At 39.2% G+C, this 18,073-nt stretch overlaps 3 protein-coding genes across 4 annotated transcripts; all 3 read right to left on the reverse strand.

Annotated features, from left to right (window-relative positions):
• Positions 1-746: 746 nt before the first annotated feature.
• LOC136773379 (UPAR/Ly6 domain-containing protein crok-like) lies at positions 747-4,615 on the reverse strand. Its single transcript, XM_066727020.1, has 3 exons — positions 4,400-4,615; positions 3,343-3,510; positions 747-1,363 (listed from the first exon to the last, which is right to left on the reverse strand). The coding sequence occupies exons 1-3, from the start codon at positions 4,458-4,460 to the stop codon at positions 1,119-1,121; spliced, it is 474 nt and encodes a 157-aa protein (XP_066583117.1). The 5' UTR covers positions 4,461-4,615; the 3' UTR covers positions 747-1,118.
• A 290-nt stretch (positions 4,616-4,905) lies between these two features.
• LOC136773380 (uncharacterized) lies at positions 4,906-9,605 on the reverse strand. 2 transcript variants are annotated; one of them, XM_066727022.1, is made up of 3 exons: positions 9,545-9,605; positions 8,036-8,200; positions 4,906-7,796 (listed from the first exon to the last, which is right to left on the reverse strand). In XM_066727022.1, the coding sequence occupies exons 1-3, from the start codon at positions 9,594-9,596 to the stop codon at positions 7,603-7,605; spliced, it is 411 nt and encodes a 136-aa protein (XP_066583119.1). In that variant the 5' UTR covers positions 9,597-9,605; the 3' UTR covers positions 4,906-7,602. The 2 variants fall into 2 exon arrangements, with proteins under 2 accessions (XP_066583119.1, XP_066583118.1); XM_066727021.1 differs by having other exon boundaries at positions 4,906-7,811.
• Positions 9,606-10,154: 549 nt separating this feature from the next.
• LOC136773396 (UPAR/Ly6 domain-containing protein CG9338-like) lies at positions 10,155-14,924 on the reverse strand. Its single transcript, XM_066727046.1, has 3 exons — positions 14,669-14,924; positions 11,546-11,788; positions 10,155-11,468 (listed from the first exon to the last, which is right to left on the reverse strand). The coding sequence occupies exons 1-3, from the start codon at positions 14,730-14,732 to the stop codon at positions 11,230-11,232; spliced, it is 546 nt and encodes a 181-aa protein (XP_066583143.1). The 5' UTR covers positions 14,733-14,924; the 3' UTR covers positions 10,155-11,229.
• Between the last annotated feature and the right edge of the window lie 3,149 nt (positions 14,925-18,073).

Here is an 18,073-nt window from a genome sequence, read left to right on the forward strand (position 1 = left end):
TATTAGTAAGTTTATTAATAGAGGAAGTTGCTAAAACGCGTTGGACCAGACCAATCTTAAAAACCAGAATAAGCAGGTTTGCGAGACTGGGTTACATACGTGTGGGTTCTACGTGCGAGATAATTCATTCGTACGTCACGCAAGCCTAGACATGCATAAATTTTATCTTTTGAGCATACTGCGCAGTTCTAATTAAATTTTCTTGGCGACTCTACAGCAACGACGGAAAATATTCAAATGTACGTTATTAGTTTTTCTTCGATGTAATCCCGCATTGAAAGCTTAATGCAGTGGGAAATAATATAATACAGAATTACACTACGGTATATGAGTAGGAACGACTTTCTTCTTCGTTTAAGGAGGCCCCAAATTTTTGGTCCAAAGAATAAAGTAATTTTATCACTCCCATAATGAACGCAAAGTGTTAATCCCTTTGAAAAACTGAACGAGGAGGAAAGAGTGAGCCTATAGCATTATAGAAGCCCTTCAGCTACACGCATCTATGCAAAGCGTTAATTTACTAGGCACTAATGAAGTATCAAACGAGAAATTTAACGAGGTCGCTTTAATTATGGAGGGCCACCCAAGATAGCCGAGCCATTCGACGAGACTAAACACACACACTGTCGGTATAGATGGGAGAGCCGTTTAACGGTAGGCCTCCTGCGAAGTTTTAACAATTTAGTCTTAATTCGTATCTCTTCCAAAGTTTCCGAACAACACAGGCAAACAAAACTATCCAAGAGTTCAATTAAATACAAGTCATATATTACATAGAGTACAAACATCGTAGCATCTAAATATTTTAATAAGTTTAGAATCTCACAAACTCAACAGATTACCCTAATGAGATTTGTGCGTATTTCGTTACCGCGTTCATTATTACGGTTATGATTGCTTGTAATAGTATAAATTGTGTAATCTACGTAATTAAAAATTCACTTTTTGCTCACAATGCAGCTCGAGAATCGTAAACGTATATGTATAAGGTTAGTCACTCTATTAATGTTTAAGTATACTTTCGAAGAAGAAAAGTTGCGATGCGTCCAACGACGCGTTTGTTTTGCATCCTTAGAATAATTTAGGTTAGGGTACTAGATTATTTCAAGGCTTGCGCGTCAGATGGCGCTTTCTTTGCTCGAGAAGAAATTGTAGATGGCGAGTAGCAGCGTACTGGCATAAAGCAACTGCATCGCTGATGTACTCGTTGCAGAGTTGCAGAGATCGGTGCTGCAGATGTGGCAAGATTCGATAGTCGATGATCGTGAGCCCAGCATCGATTGACCGCAGACGCCATCTGTGATTCCCTGCTCGTCCGGATTTAAAGTGGAGCAGCTGCGAATCACTATCCTTTGTCCGTACTCTGCAAAGAGAACTTTGTATTACTACCGCGTGTTTTCTTGAGAAAATTGCCATTGCCATTGACATTGGCAGATTCGTTAGGAAGATTATTAAGCACTAAAAGTAGGTCACTCGCAGAAGGTAAACAACCGTGCGTGCGCATAAGAATGCCTTCCGGCGTAGAAACATTTGCAGCACTCAGAGATTTTCCGCTTTGACTCGGTGAGCATGAAATTTTCCTTTTTACAACAGAGTGCTATATTGTTTATGCGCTTCTCGCGGTACAATCGATTACGTAACGAAACTCTTGTTATTCCAAGCGTGTTATCGAGATCCCTCGGAAGCAAATAGTACAACCCATACGCTGCTCGACTGCTGCTGCTGCAAGGATGTGAAAACGATTTATCTTACGATAGCTGCTTCAACGTCTTGTCGTGTTTATGTTTTTATTGCGTGGAAATCCAATTTCCTCATTGAGCCTATGCATATACCAGTCGGATAAAAGAGGCTATTATAATTGATTAACTCGATAGACTCCTAAAAATAGCTATAGCATAAACCAAATGATTCATAAATTCATTCTCCCACATCATGTTTCTTCCATCTGCTGATTATTGGAGTCTCCGTAATAATCTCTTGATTTTATATTACAAGTTGCCGGTTCTATTTAAATAGAAGTGACAATTCTGTCTGAACAAAAAATCTTTCAGAAAAATACGCAATTCTCAATAAGACTCTGAAAGAAATCACAAAGGTGCCATCCAAGTATTGACTATTTGATTTTTCAGTTAGTGAATATTTAACTGGAAAAAATTACAATAAATTATTTGTCAGCTGTAGCTTGATATTTTAAAGAATTGTCTGATATTATTCTATATAAATTGTGTTCGAAGGATTGCGATTAGTTACTGGATGTAGCCCTTGTCGAGTACCCGTGCGGGTGTGGTTGTGACCCTGAATAACATCTAATTATCACAATTATTAGCTGGGCCACGTGCTCTCTGACTCATAAGTGGGAGATTCGCTCGTGTGGTCGTGTATCAGTCAGTGTGTCGTAGAATAGTTAGAGTCATGTGTTAAAGGTGGAACTCATGCGTCATCATTCGCGGTCTCCTTCAGAAATGTATACATACTAGACTAGAGTATATACTCGATTACATTACGCACGCTTGGACAGATTTTCACGACTCGTTCGATGGCGCTGTTACGCGTGCGTAAGGATGCAACGATACTACATAAAAATACGAGCCAAGGCTGCTTCCATCTATGCAATCACTTTTCTTTGCATTTTTCTCTCAATCGAAATCCCAAGCCTCAATCTTCAATATGGCACAAGGCCAATTTTCACCAGCGTAATATACATATATATATCCTTCCTTCTTATAATCATTCCATTTCAAGCTGAAATTTAATGCTTTGTTTTTTTTTTTTTTTTTTTATTAGAGGAAAAGTGAAACGTAGAACTCCATGTGTACTGTAACTTCAGTAATGTTTTAAAATTATTCTATGGAGTATTTTTAATTGACTGAAAAACGTTATCCCTGGACAGAGACGAAACCTCCGTTGAGAGTTATTGCTTAGAGATTGGCGCGATTTCACACGGAAAAGTGCAGTCTACTGGTTCTAGTCATTCATTCGTATTGTATAAAAACAACAACTGCATTAAATTATTGTTATTCATTAATAGTAGATTTTATAATAATAAACTTTTAATATCTTAGTTCAATGTACATTATACTTTTGCTGTCGTTTAATTTTGTATTTTTGTAGCATTTTTATGATAGAACGATTTGCAAACCGCATATTTAATTTCATTTTTCGTTCGTAAAACAAGCAGTTTAATGAAAGGAGAGAACCGAACAATTTCTATTTTAAATGTTCTATGAGAAACTATTCCCGGAATAACAATTTACAGCTTTCCCAAAAGCAGCGGTACTTAAACCGCGAATATATATAGTTAGGTTACGATTGAACGATTTAATAGCGGAAGAAAAGAACTACCTTTTTTCACAATTTTCCGGCAAACTTGTACATGATTTTGGTAAAAGTTTGTGACTCCTTGTTCGCATAATCTGTCGTGGAAGAGCCTGTGATGTTCCGTCGTGTTCGATAAATCTCCACAGAGCTGATTCGAGTTAGACTGACACTCCCAACATCTTAAAGCTGAGCCTGTTAAGGAAACATTGTTTAAATTATGTAAAATCGTTTTAAATGTTTGAAAAAAATTCTTCAGCCGATGATTAATATTTCAGCATAACAATGAACGTAATTTATTGATATAATGAATAATTCATTCATTTGTTGCATCGATAAATTTAGTTCATTGTTGTAATGAAAAATTGTTCGTCGGTTGAACAATGACTGTACAATTTTTTATTGCAACAATGAACCACATTTACTGATGTAACAAATGAATGCATTATTCGTTATATAAATAAATTTAACTCATCATTGTGATAAAAAATTGTTCATTGTTCGAATAAAGTTTGGACAATTTTTCTCTAAGTTCCAAAATATCTTCTTTTATTGCTGTCAGGAAAATTATTTCGAGACAACAGCTCAGAATATTGAGATTTTAGTATTTTAAGAGCACTTATATTGAGATGCACGGTATCACTGTATAGCGCAAGTGCATCCAAGCGTTACGTTATTACAAAAAAATAGTTTATCTAGTTTCTCGGAAGCTGTAAAATTGTATGCACTGAATTCTTAGTAGAAAGTGCTGCCGAAACGAATCGTAAAATAGTATCTCGAATGAAACAATGCATTACTGAGAAATATATATATATATATATATACCTATATATACATACTAACTTTCCAAATGATTGGAGAAGCGACGAGAACACGTGTTTACATTTAATAATTGCAAATCAAGGTTAGAATAAAATTCTATGTCCTTTTGTCAATAGTTAATAGGAAGAAAGAATTGCATTCCCGTTAATAAACTCTCAATTTTGAGATATTATCCAAAGGATATTCAAACGAATGATGAGTTTCTCTTATAACACAATTAAGATCTTCAGGAAACACTTATGGTAAGAAGAAAGGAACGTACCTGATTGTACCAGCACAATGAGAGCAAAGATAAGGAGAAGGCATTGTGCTCCAGTGGCCATTTTGAGGAGGTTATCCGATAAATTGTAAGGATTTAAGAAGGTGCAGCACTGTCACAACTCGTAAAGAACACTGAGGATGAATGAGACTCGGCTAATCGCAGTTTGCACCACGGTCTAGTACTTGGTAGTAGTGGAAACTGCTGGTACGGTACGTGTCCACTCAAGAACTGAAGCTGAGGCAGCAGCCACCAGGCACCCTCTTTGGCGATGGCGTGTGTACAAGCATTCTCTCTCCCCCCTCTTTTTAATGTTCTACTGGTCTCTCTCATTCTGCTTCCCGATGTCCTCATAACGATCCCCCTGAATATCTTTCTTATTTTCTTCTTTTATAGACCCAGCTCTTTCTCTCTCCTCCCACTCTTTAACGTTTTACCAAACTCTCTTTTTCTGTCTCACCGACGTCTCATTACGATCCCCCTGATTATCAGTCTTATTTTCCTTTTGGATTCCCCCCCCCCCCCCCCCTCCTTAATGTTCCACTAGTCGCGCGCTCTTTTCTGTCTTCCCGATGTCCTCATTACGATCCCCCTGATTATTTGTCTTATTCTCCTCTTGGACCCATCTCTCTCTCTCTCTCTCTCCCTCCCCTCCCACTTCTACACTAATTATCCTCCACCAACGATATCTCAGCCTCTCCCTCTTTTCATCCTTCCTCGTTTGTTCCGTTGTTCCCCGTTCTTTTGGAATGGTCGCGTAACAAAGCCCCACCCCGACACAAATCTAACATAAGTGCCAGGAAGTAGGAGTCAAGAGCAAACGAGCAAGGAGGCATCTCGAGAGAGAACAAGAGGCGAAAGAATAATTGTCTATCCTCGTTAACCATCAATTAAACCGTGTGTCCCCTTGTTTTTCATAGTCTATAAGTCTGGATCAAAAGATTTTCACACGTGTATTATACTAATACTATTTCATTTCCTTTCAGATATAATAGCTTTGAGCTCCCTTCCATTCACACAGCATTTTCGCTCTTTTCGCGCGAACAAAACACTTGAAAAACACTCGTCCATTTGCCTCATCGGATGTAAACACGAATATTTTACTTGGAATAGAAAAAGAAACGTATCGCTTTGTAACGTTTTCTCGTTGCTTCGGAATTTTAGAGATCCGTTTTTATTAACGTTGTCACAGGGACAACACGCCTCGCCTTGACAATTGTTGGAACCGCGTTGCTCGGAAAGGAGCTGCTACACGTAACACGCGCGCTATGACACATTCCCATAAAGATTAGACAGCACCGATATTGGTGTCACCGATATAAGCACTAATTTAAAGAATAAACGTATGTACCGTCGCTTCCCAGAAGCGTGATCCATCTTTGCAGATTCAGAGGCCTTGCACAGCATATACAAAAATAGGTGGGGACGTCGTAATGACGTAATATACTAGAATTAAATGCGTGCGGAAATGCTCGTTACTCACGCGGATTTTATATATCAATTGAACATATAGTATAGTATAGTAATTGCGCAGCGTATACTTCGCGACATTACGCAGTAATGAAACGATTTATCTTAGTTTAGTTTTTTAATAGAAAATGCACGTAGCAGAGATTTACCATGAATAAAGTGATTCGCATCGATCCTGCTCCTGAGATTAAGGTTATTAGGCCATGAATATAATTTCAAAAGATAAAATGTGAAATTTTAGTGTATTATTCACTGGTTATCGCAAAAGATTTTGATAAATAAGGTAATTATTTTCTAGAATTCTAACATTCTTTTTCATTGTGTAAAAGTGCTGTCACTATCTTGACTCGATTGCGAGTGCAGTGGTACTGGTTTAATAACTTTAACATTAGAGAGATTTTGTTGCCAGAAGCACTTGAGTCGACTATTTATTAAATTAGTGTGCTTGAATACCGAATAAGGATTGAAAGATCATTCGCGAGGATCTATTGCTGAAGAGTACACGTTAGGTGTGGAGAGAGGCGCGCGAACGTACTCGTTGCTTTGAATGATTTTAAAACTATGTATATCAACCCGAAAAACAGTATACTGTGTAACAACTGCGTGGCTTACGTCCCGCGATATCATGCAATAAGAGTGAAACTACTTATCGCAGTTTAGTTTCTAAATATAAAACGCATGGAAGAAAGATTCAGCAGAATTATTCATTCGAGAACAATAATTGAAAACTCATGTGCGAGGATCCATTGCTGAAGGGTACAGGTTAGGTTGCGGAGAAACGCGCGCGGCGGTTATAAACGCAGCAATGCAAAGTGAGGCCTGCCGACTAGTTAAGAAGGACTTATGAGGGGTCGGGAGAGCATTTAACCCCGCGAGGGATTACCAAATTGACTCCGGAGTCCGGCATTTGACCCGGCCCTCGTCGATGGTCTGGTCTGGTTGCGCATACGGGCGCGGGCGCCTAGCCCCCCCCCCCGCCTCCCCCTCATTACGCCAATGCCTGTACGTATGTACGAGTCTTCAAAACTGCCAAGTGCAAGGAACTATACGAAGCAAGTCGACTGATTCTCTACTTCTCTCTGGCATGCTTCATAAGCTCTCATTCATAAGATCATTTAATTTTCAGCTCCGAAGTCAACTGGGCTTTCCGGCTAATATCAGCCACGTCAACCTAACCTATCCCCCTTCCCCTCCTTTTGCCTTCATTTCCCTTCTTTCCCTTCCATTTCCGACTTTAACTTTAAATATAGATACGTACATGTATTATAATCGTAATCTCTATTCCTAATAAAATGATTACGTAATTAACCTTAACCTAATTAGTCTGATTAATAACCATTCCACTTATTTGTTTAATAAATAGCCTTCGCAACAACGAATCTTAGGTTATGTATACGTATATACGTACACCTTAGAGTTTAATATCTTGCAATAGGAGCTTGATTGAATTCAACGTCTGAGCAGCTTCATCGCTGTGCCGCCTCGGATTGCTATATCGAGCAAATTATAATTTCGACTCTAATTATAGACATTACCGGAAGAAAAATTTATTGACAGCCACAATTTGTCGCTTTGTTTTTTGTATAAACTAACCTATCACGTTGATCGCTTTGGTATTAATACGAAAGATTTCCAAACTTATTACTATCATATATGTCATATGTTTATAATTTTCGAAGGATGCTTTATTTTCTAGAAAAACACACCCATAGAAGTAACGTTCTACGTCTTATGGTCTATGATAAAAATGTTAGACAGAATAATGCGACGATGAATAGCGTAAGCCTCGAAGAAAATAGTTCTGTTCTTATTTGCGAGTTGCAGGCATTTTCCTTGCAAAAGTAGCACTCGACGCTTGCACCGGGAAACTTTTCTTGAAATTGGCAGTATTTATCGATGATGCGGGATGGAACGCAGGACCTCACGGTTACTAGAACATTTTTATCTAGAATATTAAATCAGAGGATTTTCATATTATTAGGAAGAACACATCTCGTTTAATTATATACCTATTTGCACGGCTGACTAAAACAACAACGCGGAAGAGAAACACTTTACACCATTTTTATAAACTTGCTTTCGATTATTTTGTAGCAGGTGTCTCTATACATCATACGCGACCAGTGCGCATGCGCAAAGGGTAAAAATATTTAGTCGTCGCATACTCACAGAGAATGATACTTTTCAGGCAATGATGCGGTTGGTCTCCCTTGCAAAGTGTCAACTCCGCTGATACAAATGGCGATGTAAAAGGATCGTTGCAATTCCGTTTGTGGCCACCTGTCAAGTTAGTGTTACACTCGTAACACCACGAATCTTCCGCGTTCGCGCGTTCTGCCAAAGGTTCCACTTTTACAAACACGCTTTATTTCATTGGTCTAAACAATACTGCTATATAAACTTATGCTCCTTAAAAGAACCTAATTATCTTCAATTCTCAAAAGTGTGCGTACTCGTCGTGGGCAGGCGCCACGAATTACATGTCTCTACGTGTATACAATATATACATACATACGTAGACAGACCAATTCCTGCTCTTTCCGCAAGGGATTTTTAACGAGATATTTCCTTCCTACTTTAAACTTTCAAACTCTTAATGCAAAGTGTATAATTTTAATAGCTTCTTATAAAGAACGATGAAGATTTGCATGTTTTGAAAGAAGGAAATTTTACAAGATATAACCTATACTTTTGTATATAGTACATGTGTGTACTGCGGTAATACATATTTTAACTGTAAACAGTAAACTACGTAGAAGACACGAGGTTTTGATCATTTGCATCTACGAGTTATGGAGCATTGGTATACCTATCATCTATCAAAATCAACTTGCGAATAGGTCAATGCAATTCGCCCGAGTGCGCCACCAGTATTTACGATGCTACGTTGCACCCACGTTTTATTACTCAATCGAAGGAAGCCGATATGAACGTTAAGAATGGACACTTGTTATGAAAATTATCGCAGTTCTTTCGTGCTACGCGTGAATCAGCAATTCGCTAATAATGCAGGTCCCTCTGTTAATTGCATCGTAAAACATTGTTGCACCTCATTGAACTTTTGTTAGAGATATTGTTTCACAGGAGCAGCGAGTTGATTAATTAATTATCGTAATATCGCGAATTGCAGGAAAATGATCGTAATTGAGGAGAAAATGATGGATGATCAAATTAGTGGAAGAGCTTCTTCAGCGAGACGAGGCTACACCTATTGGAATTGTAGAGACGTTATACGGTTGCACCCACACCCACGCGCTGTTATATAATTAAAAAAGTCCGTCCCCGTAACGATCGTATAGTTAACGTGTATATACATATATAGCTTATGGGTATTGTCTTGAACATCGCTCATCTAGTCATTTGCACTCGTAGCGTGCACTATCCTACAGTTACTTTGTTTACACTGATTCCGACATGTAATCACGTCGAGAAGCAAGCAGATTTGATGACGCGACGGAGGAACTTAATTGACGTTTCGATCGGTTTTTGTACTTCCGTCCTGCCTTTGTGACATAACGCTTGATTATCGTCAGTAATAAAGAATAATTTCACTAACGTAATCTAACTTATTGCTTCGAACGTGCGTATACGTCCAATTAGAATCATGTATAGAATTCTGTGGTTTAATCTTTTACAGATTTATAAATGTCATTTTATAAAAATAAATATAGCACTTACCTAGATTCAGCAGTAAGAGAATTATTATAAGTAGCACCGAGAGATGTGGCATTATGCTGCTCGCTCTGCTAGTTTCTTTGTGATTTTCTATTCTCGTCTTACACCGCGATATCTTATCTCGAGCAATAAAACCGAATGCGCAACTGACACGAAAACTCAGTGGTTGTTAAAATTGCACGACTAATTGTAAACAGTATGATGGAATATGTATTTCAGAGTACTGCGAGTGTTAAGATTCGTGCAAAATGTTTGAGTAACTGTAGGCCTGTTTTTTTAGCTGCACTAATGTACGCTAGTTCAGAAAGTCAGAATATGAGAAGACATGTTTATCTTATTTCAACGAATTGAACCACTTCAACGGTTTAACGAACAAAATAGAGCCTGCATGTATATGAAGGTATAAAAAAGTAGCGAGTAGTCCTGTTAACGATTAACTGTCTTTGTATAAATAATGTATAGTAGGCACGTGTATATGTATCTGTGCACTATGTACAAAATAGTTTCGATGGTTATATTAAAAAAACATGGCTGGAGGAAAGAGACCAACACACGTTGCGTTGTTTTCAAATGCTTTCGTGCTCATGAATTATGATGAAGAGGGAAACAGGAGTGTCGGTCAATACACTTTATTGCTCGTTATAATTTTCGTGCGACAAATATTTAACTTGACTTTAGCATTACTCTCCAATGAAATGGTAGTACTACCCATCGCGTGTCGAAAATTCAAGAGTATAGTGCTCCTACAAGTGAACACCCGATGAATCGTTGCACATACACAGACATATAGATAGGTTATTACTTAAATAGAGAAATTTAAAGATCGACCAGCCCACTGGGTGAATGCGAATGCGTTAGCAGCGAATCGTGAGAGGTAACCGGTCGATCGCTGTTCAAATATACATATAACAGATTCCATGTACATGGTTAGTATAAAGTCCCTGTAGAGGAACTACGATCTATTCGTATAACATTAGAAAATACTTACGAGTGAGGACAATTATATAATATAGGTATACAGAGCTGAAATAATCATTGCGACTGTTGATCGCGCGAATCTTCGTGTATTCTGGCGCTAAAGCTAGAGGGACCGGCCGGAGAGAAGATTTGCATGTGTAAGACTGCATGGTGAATTGATGTAAAATTAAGTACCCAAAAGCGCGGTTATAATAATACCTCTCGTTTCTCAATGATCATTACACACATGAATTGGCATTACTCTAATTAATACCTTTGTATATTTTTCATTATTTCTTGAGTTGCTACATTGATACAAATACAAGTAAAATCGTTTGAACAAAGGTTTATGTGAAATGAAGAAGGATGTACGTTACCACACATCAATACAGTGTATATATACTGCTCTATGTATTAACTGCGTAAATAAGAATTCATGCAGCCATCTTGGAAGTTTGGTTTGCAGGTTATATGTATAGATGCAGATTCGCCTGTATATGTATGAACTTCGTGGCCCTGATCGTGCCCGTCCCTCTGCCTTCCGTACGATTGAATTAGAGTAGCGCAATATACGTAGAGTATACTGTGTTACGTATAGTAGCTTGATGATAATCGCTTGACGACGCAAGGCTTGGCCTGGCTACGCGAGCGCTTTCGGTGTCAAGCGGAGATGTACGGATTCGTAATAGTACGATACGCGAGAGTACAGCTGCGCTGTGATCGTTGGAAGATTACGCCACGCGGGACGCAACGGCCATCAGGAGAGGTAACAACACCGCGAAGAACATGATTAGGCCTCGTGGCGCTGCTGGAATGGATGAGCCGTTGCAACTCTCGTGGTCGCAGAGTCCGCAATATTCCACGCTTGCAATTTGATTGTTCATCAGCTTGTTCCTGGTCGTCTTGCACGTGTCTATGTTTTCTGTCTTGGGGGGCTGACAACCTCTGACGGTAACATCCTGACCGTTTACTGAATCAGGCGAAACAAAGTTATGTTGGAGAATGTTTCTGAACAATTTTATCGGTATAAGGAATATCGCAACTCACTTTTGAACACCATCTTGGAACAGGAAGTCATCTCTTTTGGCACAGTGTTGCCATAGTGCTGAACATTGTCTATCTCGAAAATACTCGCTATGGGTCTGAGAAGGTGATTTTCTTGCGCGTCTTTCTGCCAAGATTTCATGTTATTGAATGTACACTCGATCGGCTCCAGCTTGTGTGCTTTTGGATCCATGCGGCAACCATCGTTCATGACAGAATTGCATTGGTAGCACTTCAATGGCTCTTCTAGAAAGAACAAAATTTTCATATATCCAGAAACATTTCAATGTTCTTAACTCGCGATTCGCTAATTATTATTGCTTATTAATTTTAACGAAAATATACGTCCGACTGCGAACAAAGATTGCATATTGACAAACTTTTCTCGTGTCTTATTGAATCATTCATATATTAGAAATTTATAGCTGCACTATGGAATTGAATGTTCCTGCACAGTTTACATTAGAAATGCGAGAAGCTTGGAGAACCAAGGTCATAGTGCTTAAATCGCCTAAAATTATCGTCTTCTGCAAAACAGTCCATTTATTTACAGAGTCATGTATAATATTTGCCAGTAGATATGAAAATCTTCTCGCGCGGAAGCTCGTTCTGTCAGCTTATCTCTCTAGCGTACATTAGTCTTCGTGAGCAGAATTTTTTTCATCGCTATTACGTATATGTATATACTCTTACAAAGAAAACGGAGCACAGTAGAGAGAAGTTGATCTACAGGCTATACTTTCTTAAAGCGAACAATTCGAATTCAGTGCGAGTTTTTCCCCTTCGGGTTAAATAAATTACTAGGGTAGCGCCAAGTCAAGCTGCACCCCTGCACTCGATACGTCATCATTTCCGGCTGACTCATAATTTTATGCAAGGGGACGCTTTTACATTTACTAAGTAAGTTCGTTACACGAAGCCATTCCAATTCCCGTTTAGGACGGAAAATGAGTGAACGCCGCCATCTGTGTAAAGCAGGTGTTTCGTACTGTAATTTTTCAGCTATCGTGTTAGAGACCTGTGCGCGGATGTGAGAAGCGCACATGTATACTTACATATATATATATATAATTATAACGATACCCCCCTAAGAAAATTTGGAGGGTAAAAAGTGAATCGATGGGAAAGAGAATGATGGAGCTGTATAAGGGCGAGGACTGGTAAGTAGTGTGTATATATACTATTTTATCAAACGTATAAGCCTATTTAGATTCTGCGCCATTTTCTTAGCGGAAGTAAATAAGTTCTCCCTCTTCGCACAAGGCCATTAAGGTGACTCACCGAGCAATACATTATATTACATAATAAAAAGAAAACAGAAACAGTGAAGCACAAGACTATTGTATAGAATAAGAAACCTCGAGTTTTAGCCACGTGATTGTAAATATTAAATAAGAGAACTCAACAAACACATTGTTATGATCTAAACAGTATTGAAATATTTACTTCGATGCATATAGCTCTAATACCTATAGTATTATTATATGTAAGTACAGAATCATGCAGAAAAGTATGTTTTTTGTCTCCTAATAAGGACGAGTCTGAAAAATGTCGAGCATGGAAAGTCTTTCAGCGAATCAGGCTGAATGTCCTATTCAATCGGACTTGTTTGTTCTCGAGAGGAACTGCGAATAAAGAATCCTTATCTTCGATGCTATTAAGAGAGTAGTAGTATAGGAGTGTAGTATCTGCGACGTAAGGAATAAGAGTGTTTATGCCTGCTACGTGTTTTCATCCCCCATGAAAAGCGTATACGTAACTATACATATATATATACTATAGAGAGCAGTGCGCGCGGTTCAGTGGTGGTGCACTTGTTATTATTTAGGTCGCGGCGCCGTGGCGCCAAGCGTCGCGACGCCACCGCTGCCATTCGATGCGTTACACTTCGAGATATATGCTGTCGTCTCCTAAAGCCATTTGTCACAATTTCTTTTTACGGTTCGTCAAGCCCCTCGTATAATCAAATCTAATGGAAACTTATGGAAATTTTTCTATAAATCTTTCGAACGGTGGAAAACGGAAAAAATTGCAAAAACAAAACAAAGTTTTCCCAAGTAGGTAAACACGATTTTAACGCAAGCTGCGTATACAAGGTATACATAGTAGTAGTAGTAGTACTGTACCTATACGCGCCTGACGTTTGATGAATGATAATAGCGGACAATTTTCCATTGTCTGTTGACAGGTTATTTCGCAGAGCTGTCTGCTCATAACCACGGATGAATTATGAATTAAGCAATTCACGAGTTTGTCTTTGCCGACAGCGCTAATTTTTAACAAGCGTTAATTCCTGTGACCCACCGTCAGCCACGTAGGAGTAGCTCTAATCGGCCAAGTGGCGAATTTCACAATATATACGTATATTTTCGCGAGAAACGAGAAAATTTATTCCAATGTCATTTCAAAACGCTCGCTTCGAACACTCGATAATTACGAGATATTACACCTATGGCGTAACTTGTCCGAATCTATATTGCAAAAAAATCGTAAAATCAGTTAGGTAAACGTTCCTCGAATTGCGCAGCTTAACGTTATCAACGCAACCAAGCGTAAATTTTCATGTAAACGAGCGTGCTACGAATTAAACGAGAAGTTATAAGAAAACTGTCCAGGGAGTCGCGGAGGTATAATCTCGCGCAAGAAAGTGGTAAGGCCTTTCACAAGTCAGACATTCAACATGTTGCGGCTCTTCCAGTACCGAAAAATTCGGCTCTTAACAAAAATCTATACTACTTTATTCGCACAAATTCCTCTCTGAATCACAAAATGCTGTTTACGCTCCATCGCAGAGAAAAATAAACAGACAAATTAAAACTACCATTCGTCCGCATTTCTCTGCTCCCGAGAGCGGAGAAACTTTGCGAGTAAATGGATGGCGGAAGAAAAGAAGGAACCAGAAAAGAATTAACGTCAGTTAACATCGAGTTGTTCAGTATCCTTGTCCCATTTACATTTTAAAAGCTCCTTTTCCACGTGCGAGATGGGTGAGTCGGATAAAGTGTAAATTTTGTGATGTTAGAGTTCCGAGCAGTCGGATGAAGGAAAAGGGGGAATGTCGGTTGGGGGGGGGGGGGGTGGGGTGGTGGTAATTATTTCGAAGAAAAATGAGATTGAGAGAATCACCTGAGCGGACAGCGAGCACGAGGGAGAAGACGATGAGGAGCACTGCGGTGTTTCGTTGTTGCATCTTGATGACGATTTCTTTTTATTCCAGTGAGGAGGATTCGCAGGTCGGTGGCGAGTGTTCTTTCTTCGGGGTGTTCTTTCGGACTGAAGAAACGAGCGAAAGTCGAAGAGTGCAGAGGGTGTAGTCGTGTCGGCAGCTTGATCGCGAGTACGAGAATGGAGAACGGGAGACGCGAGCGAGAACCTTTGCCAGTGACTCAGTCAGGCTTTCGCGCTCGCACCACTCCACTTTCGACTCTCCTCTGTCTCCCCCTCCCCCTCCATCCTCTCGCGCCCTACCTTTTGCCTGACCACTCGCTACAGGATTCCTCGTTCCTATGTCGCGCGCGCATATACGAACGAACAAACGTGCACACCGAGAAAACCGACTCACCGACTCTTCTACCATGCTCTTATACACACTCGCGCAAACACCCATACAGATACGTACGTATGCTAAGAAAACTAACTCACCGACTGGTACCTATACTCTATTGTAATTTTACGCACAAATATTATATATTTGTAGAGAGAGAGAGAGAGAGAGAGAGAGAGAGAAACACACCAACAAACCAACATTTCGCTATATCCCTATAGCCACACGTATTACGCATTTCTACAGGTACATACATAAACTATGAGAAAATCAACTCACATCAACCTGTATATACTCTCCTCGCCTATAATTTTTTACTCGTGTCTACGCCTATATATACTATACTCGCCGGCTCCTTCTTTCAGCTCGACTATGCTATATACATATAAAGACGCCTAACAAACTATCGACTTCTTTTCAAAATTAATCATCTCTTGACACAAGCAGTCTATATTTATACAATTCCATAGTAGCCTATTAGGAAAAGTATTGATCGTGCGATGATTGATTCGTCCAAAAATTTCTTTCACCGCCCTTTTCTAGTTCCCAAGTTATAACAACAATATTCTCGTACTTTGCGTGCCGTGATAATCTTGAGACTTTTCAAGAAAATATATAGGCTAATTTTCTAAGAGGATATTAAGATCGTATAACTATATATATAGTGCGATTGTTAGAGCTCGCGGCTCGGTTAAAGACCTTTGACACAAATCTTTGCTTATTTCCCTCTTAACTATTTAGTCCATCCAATTATATATAATGCCATTATGCTGGCCTGCGAGAATTTGGATTTGTATGTATTAGCAGCGACGCGTTACCAACGCCTTTCGAGAACGTGATAAAAGTGCTAAAGCGTCACTACTGAGCGAATTCGCAGGGGTTATATGTATATATATATATATATATATATACACGAAAAAAGCCAACCGATTCACCTGTTGCACCGGCGTAAACTTCTGCCAAAAGTGCACCTAGATGCTATATATATATGTACTATACATATAGGCACGCTCTTATCTCTTTCCGTTTATTCGATCGGATAGCTTGTCTATTCGTACGTGTATACAAGACGATCCTTGCATTGGCATGCAGCTTTAAACGGAATGAAAAGCCCACAGGAATTCGATAGCTCGGAACGATTTCTTCGGAGAATTTTTCGCAGACGTGAAAATATCGCGAATCTTCGGAACGATCAACGTGAAACTCCTTGCAAACTGGATATACTTGCCCACTGCGAGCGTCAACTGCCTGTTGTCCTCATTAGCGACACTTGCGATCATCTTAATTGCATCTATTAAAAGAAACCCTATTACATTGAATTAAAGATCGCCAGGGTGCTCGACCTTTCTTCAGCGTATGACCCTTGCGCAAATACTGTATAAGAGTGAACGGTATTCGAGAATCGTATATATACTGTTGGATCGATACGACTAATTATATATGTATATGTAGAAATAATATATGTATAGTAGAAGAGAAGAAAAGTAGATTTTTCTCTCCTTCGCACTCTCTCTCTCTCTCTCTCTTTTTAAATTGAGTGGATCACTAGAGCAATGCTCGACCGATGACAATGTACGCAGGCATGTTATAACTTGAGAGGGTCATCGCGTGGGATTTGCAGTGGCATAATCTAGAAGCTAGAGTCTTCCCGCTGGAAAGATATTGACGGTTGAATTATAAGGGATTGAAGCACCGAGGGCCGGGGTAGAACTGAGTGATGGAGGGAGAGACTGGCGGTGGCGGCGTCGTGGCGCCTATCCTGGACGCCACCACCGACGCCGTCTAGCTCAGAGTTTTCGGTTTAGCAATTACTACGTAGCTAGGGGTTCCCCGCGTACATGGACGCCTCGCCTCGCCTCGCCTCGCGTTTCATTTCATCCCCACTCGACAAACTAGACAAGTTTGCCTGAATATGTATATTTACTTATAGGTAGGCAGAGCACGTTATATATAATATTGTATATGTATACAGGGTCCGACACTTAAAACGCAATAAAGCATCGATGCTAAAACACGCGTATTTCCGTAATTATAAAAGATATTCAAGCTTTCAAGGACAGTTTCGAAATTTTTTTATTTTTATGCCTTCAGAAAAGTTCTATGTAAAATTTTGATAAATCTAATAATTACGGAGACACGAGTCTTTTCTTATATATGCTTTGGGTCGTTTTAACCGGCGGACCCTGTATATATACATATACAACCGATGAAGGGGCGACTACGCGTAATAACACGTTTATATATACAGTTTAGTTTCTCCGCAGCCTCGAAACACTACACAAAAATGATTCTTTTGCATTAATACATTATATCAGTTGTTGGTGTTGGCTATATATATATATATATATATATCCGCAGTGTATCGCCTATACATCATCGCAAATAGATGGCAACAATTTTCAGGCTAAGGGACGCACCCCATTTCAGTTCGATAGGATGTTTCTGCTTTTATTTCCACAGTTCATCCTCCTACTGCCAGTTGTTTTTTCGTACTTCTTCCCTTCATAGCTTCCCGATGAGTCACGATGGGGTGTAGTGGAGAGAAATTGATTCCTACCTCTTTGCCTGTAAGCATAGCGCGCTTCTTTCTTTACGATGCTTTGTTTTCCTTCGTTCTGATTTTACGCTGCCAGATTGAAGAATTTTCCTGAAAGGAACTCGACGGAGACAGCTCCGATAAGAGACAAATAATGCCGAATAAATGTTATTTCATTGGTTATGTGTTACGAAGCATGTTATGTGCGAATGTGTGCAAACGATAACCCTCGCGATAACCCAAAAAATGTGTCTATCGGAGATTTATTAAACGTCTTTTCTATAAATGAAACGCATTTTTGCGTCGACTCGATGTTTCTAAAGTTAAATATATGGTAGCTGTAATTTTTAATATTTTAACAAGCTATTTAAATAATTAATATAGAAAGTTATTTGTTGTAACAAATTTACTGGTTAAATTGTAAGAGAAAAGTAGTTCGGGGCTGTAGATC

The sequence above is a fragment of the Prorops nasuta genome, unplaced genomic scaffold, assembly GCF_024137725.1.
Source record: "Prorops nasuta isolate Cenicafe-Biocafe unplaced genomic scaffold, Cenicafe_Pnas_1.2 PNAS00005, whole genome shotgun sequence".
In the NCBI taxonomy this organism is placed as follows: domain Eukaryota; kingdom Metazoa; phylum Arthropoda; class Insecta; order Hymenoptera; family Bethylidae; genus Prorops; species Prorops nasuta.

Bases quoted from the DNA above. Each gene is read 5' to 3' on its own strand.
- LOC136773379 (XM_066727020.1), bottom strand. From the start codon at position 4,460: ATGGCCACTGGAGCACAATGCCTTCTCCTTATCTTTGCTCTCATTGTG. The intron at 3,511-4,399 runs GTACGTTCCTTT...TTTCCTTAACAG, and splicing joins CATTGTGCTGGTACAATCAG to GCTCAGCTTTAAGATGTTGG. The intron at 1,364-3,342 runs GTAGTTCTTTTC...TTCTCTTTGCAG, and splicing joins CCGGAAAATTGTGAAAAAAG to AGTACGGACAAAGGATAGTG.
- LOC136773380 (XM_066727021.1), bottom strand. From the start codon at position 9,596: ATGCCACATCTCTCGGTGCTACTTATAATAATTCTCTTACTGCTGAAT. The intron at 8,201-9,544 runs GTAAGTGCTATA...AACCTTTGGCAG, and splicing joins TCTCTTACTGCTGAATCTAG to AACGCGCGAACGCGGAAGAT. The intron at 7,812-8,035 runs GTGAGTATGCGA...TTAATATTCTAG, and splicing joins CCTGAAAAGTATCATTCTCT to ATAAAAATGTTCTAGTAACC.
- LOC136773396 (XM_066727046.1), bottom strand. From the start codon at position 14,732: ATGCAACAACGAAACACCGCAGTGCTCCTCATCGTCTTCTCCCTCGTG. The intron at 11,789-14,668 runs GTGATTCTCTCA...TGTTCTTTCTAG, and splicing joins CGTGCTCGCTGTCCGCTCAG to AAGAGCCATTGAAGTGCTAC. The intron at 11,469-11,545 runs GTGAGTTGCGAT...CGCCTGATTCAG, and splicing joins TTCCAAGATGGTGTTCAAAA to TAAACGGTCAGGATGTTACC.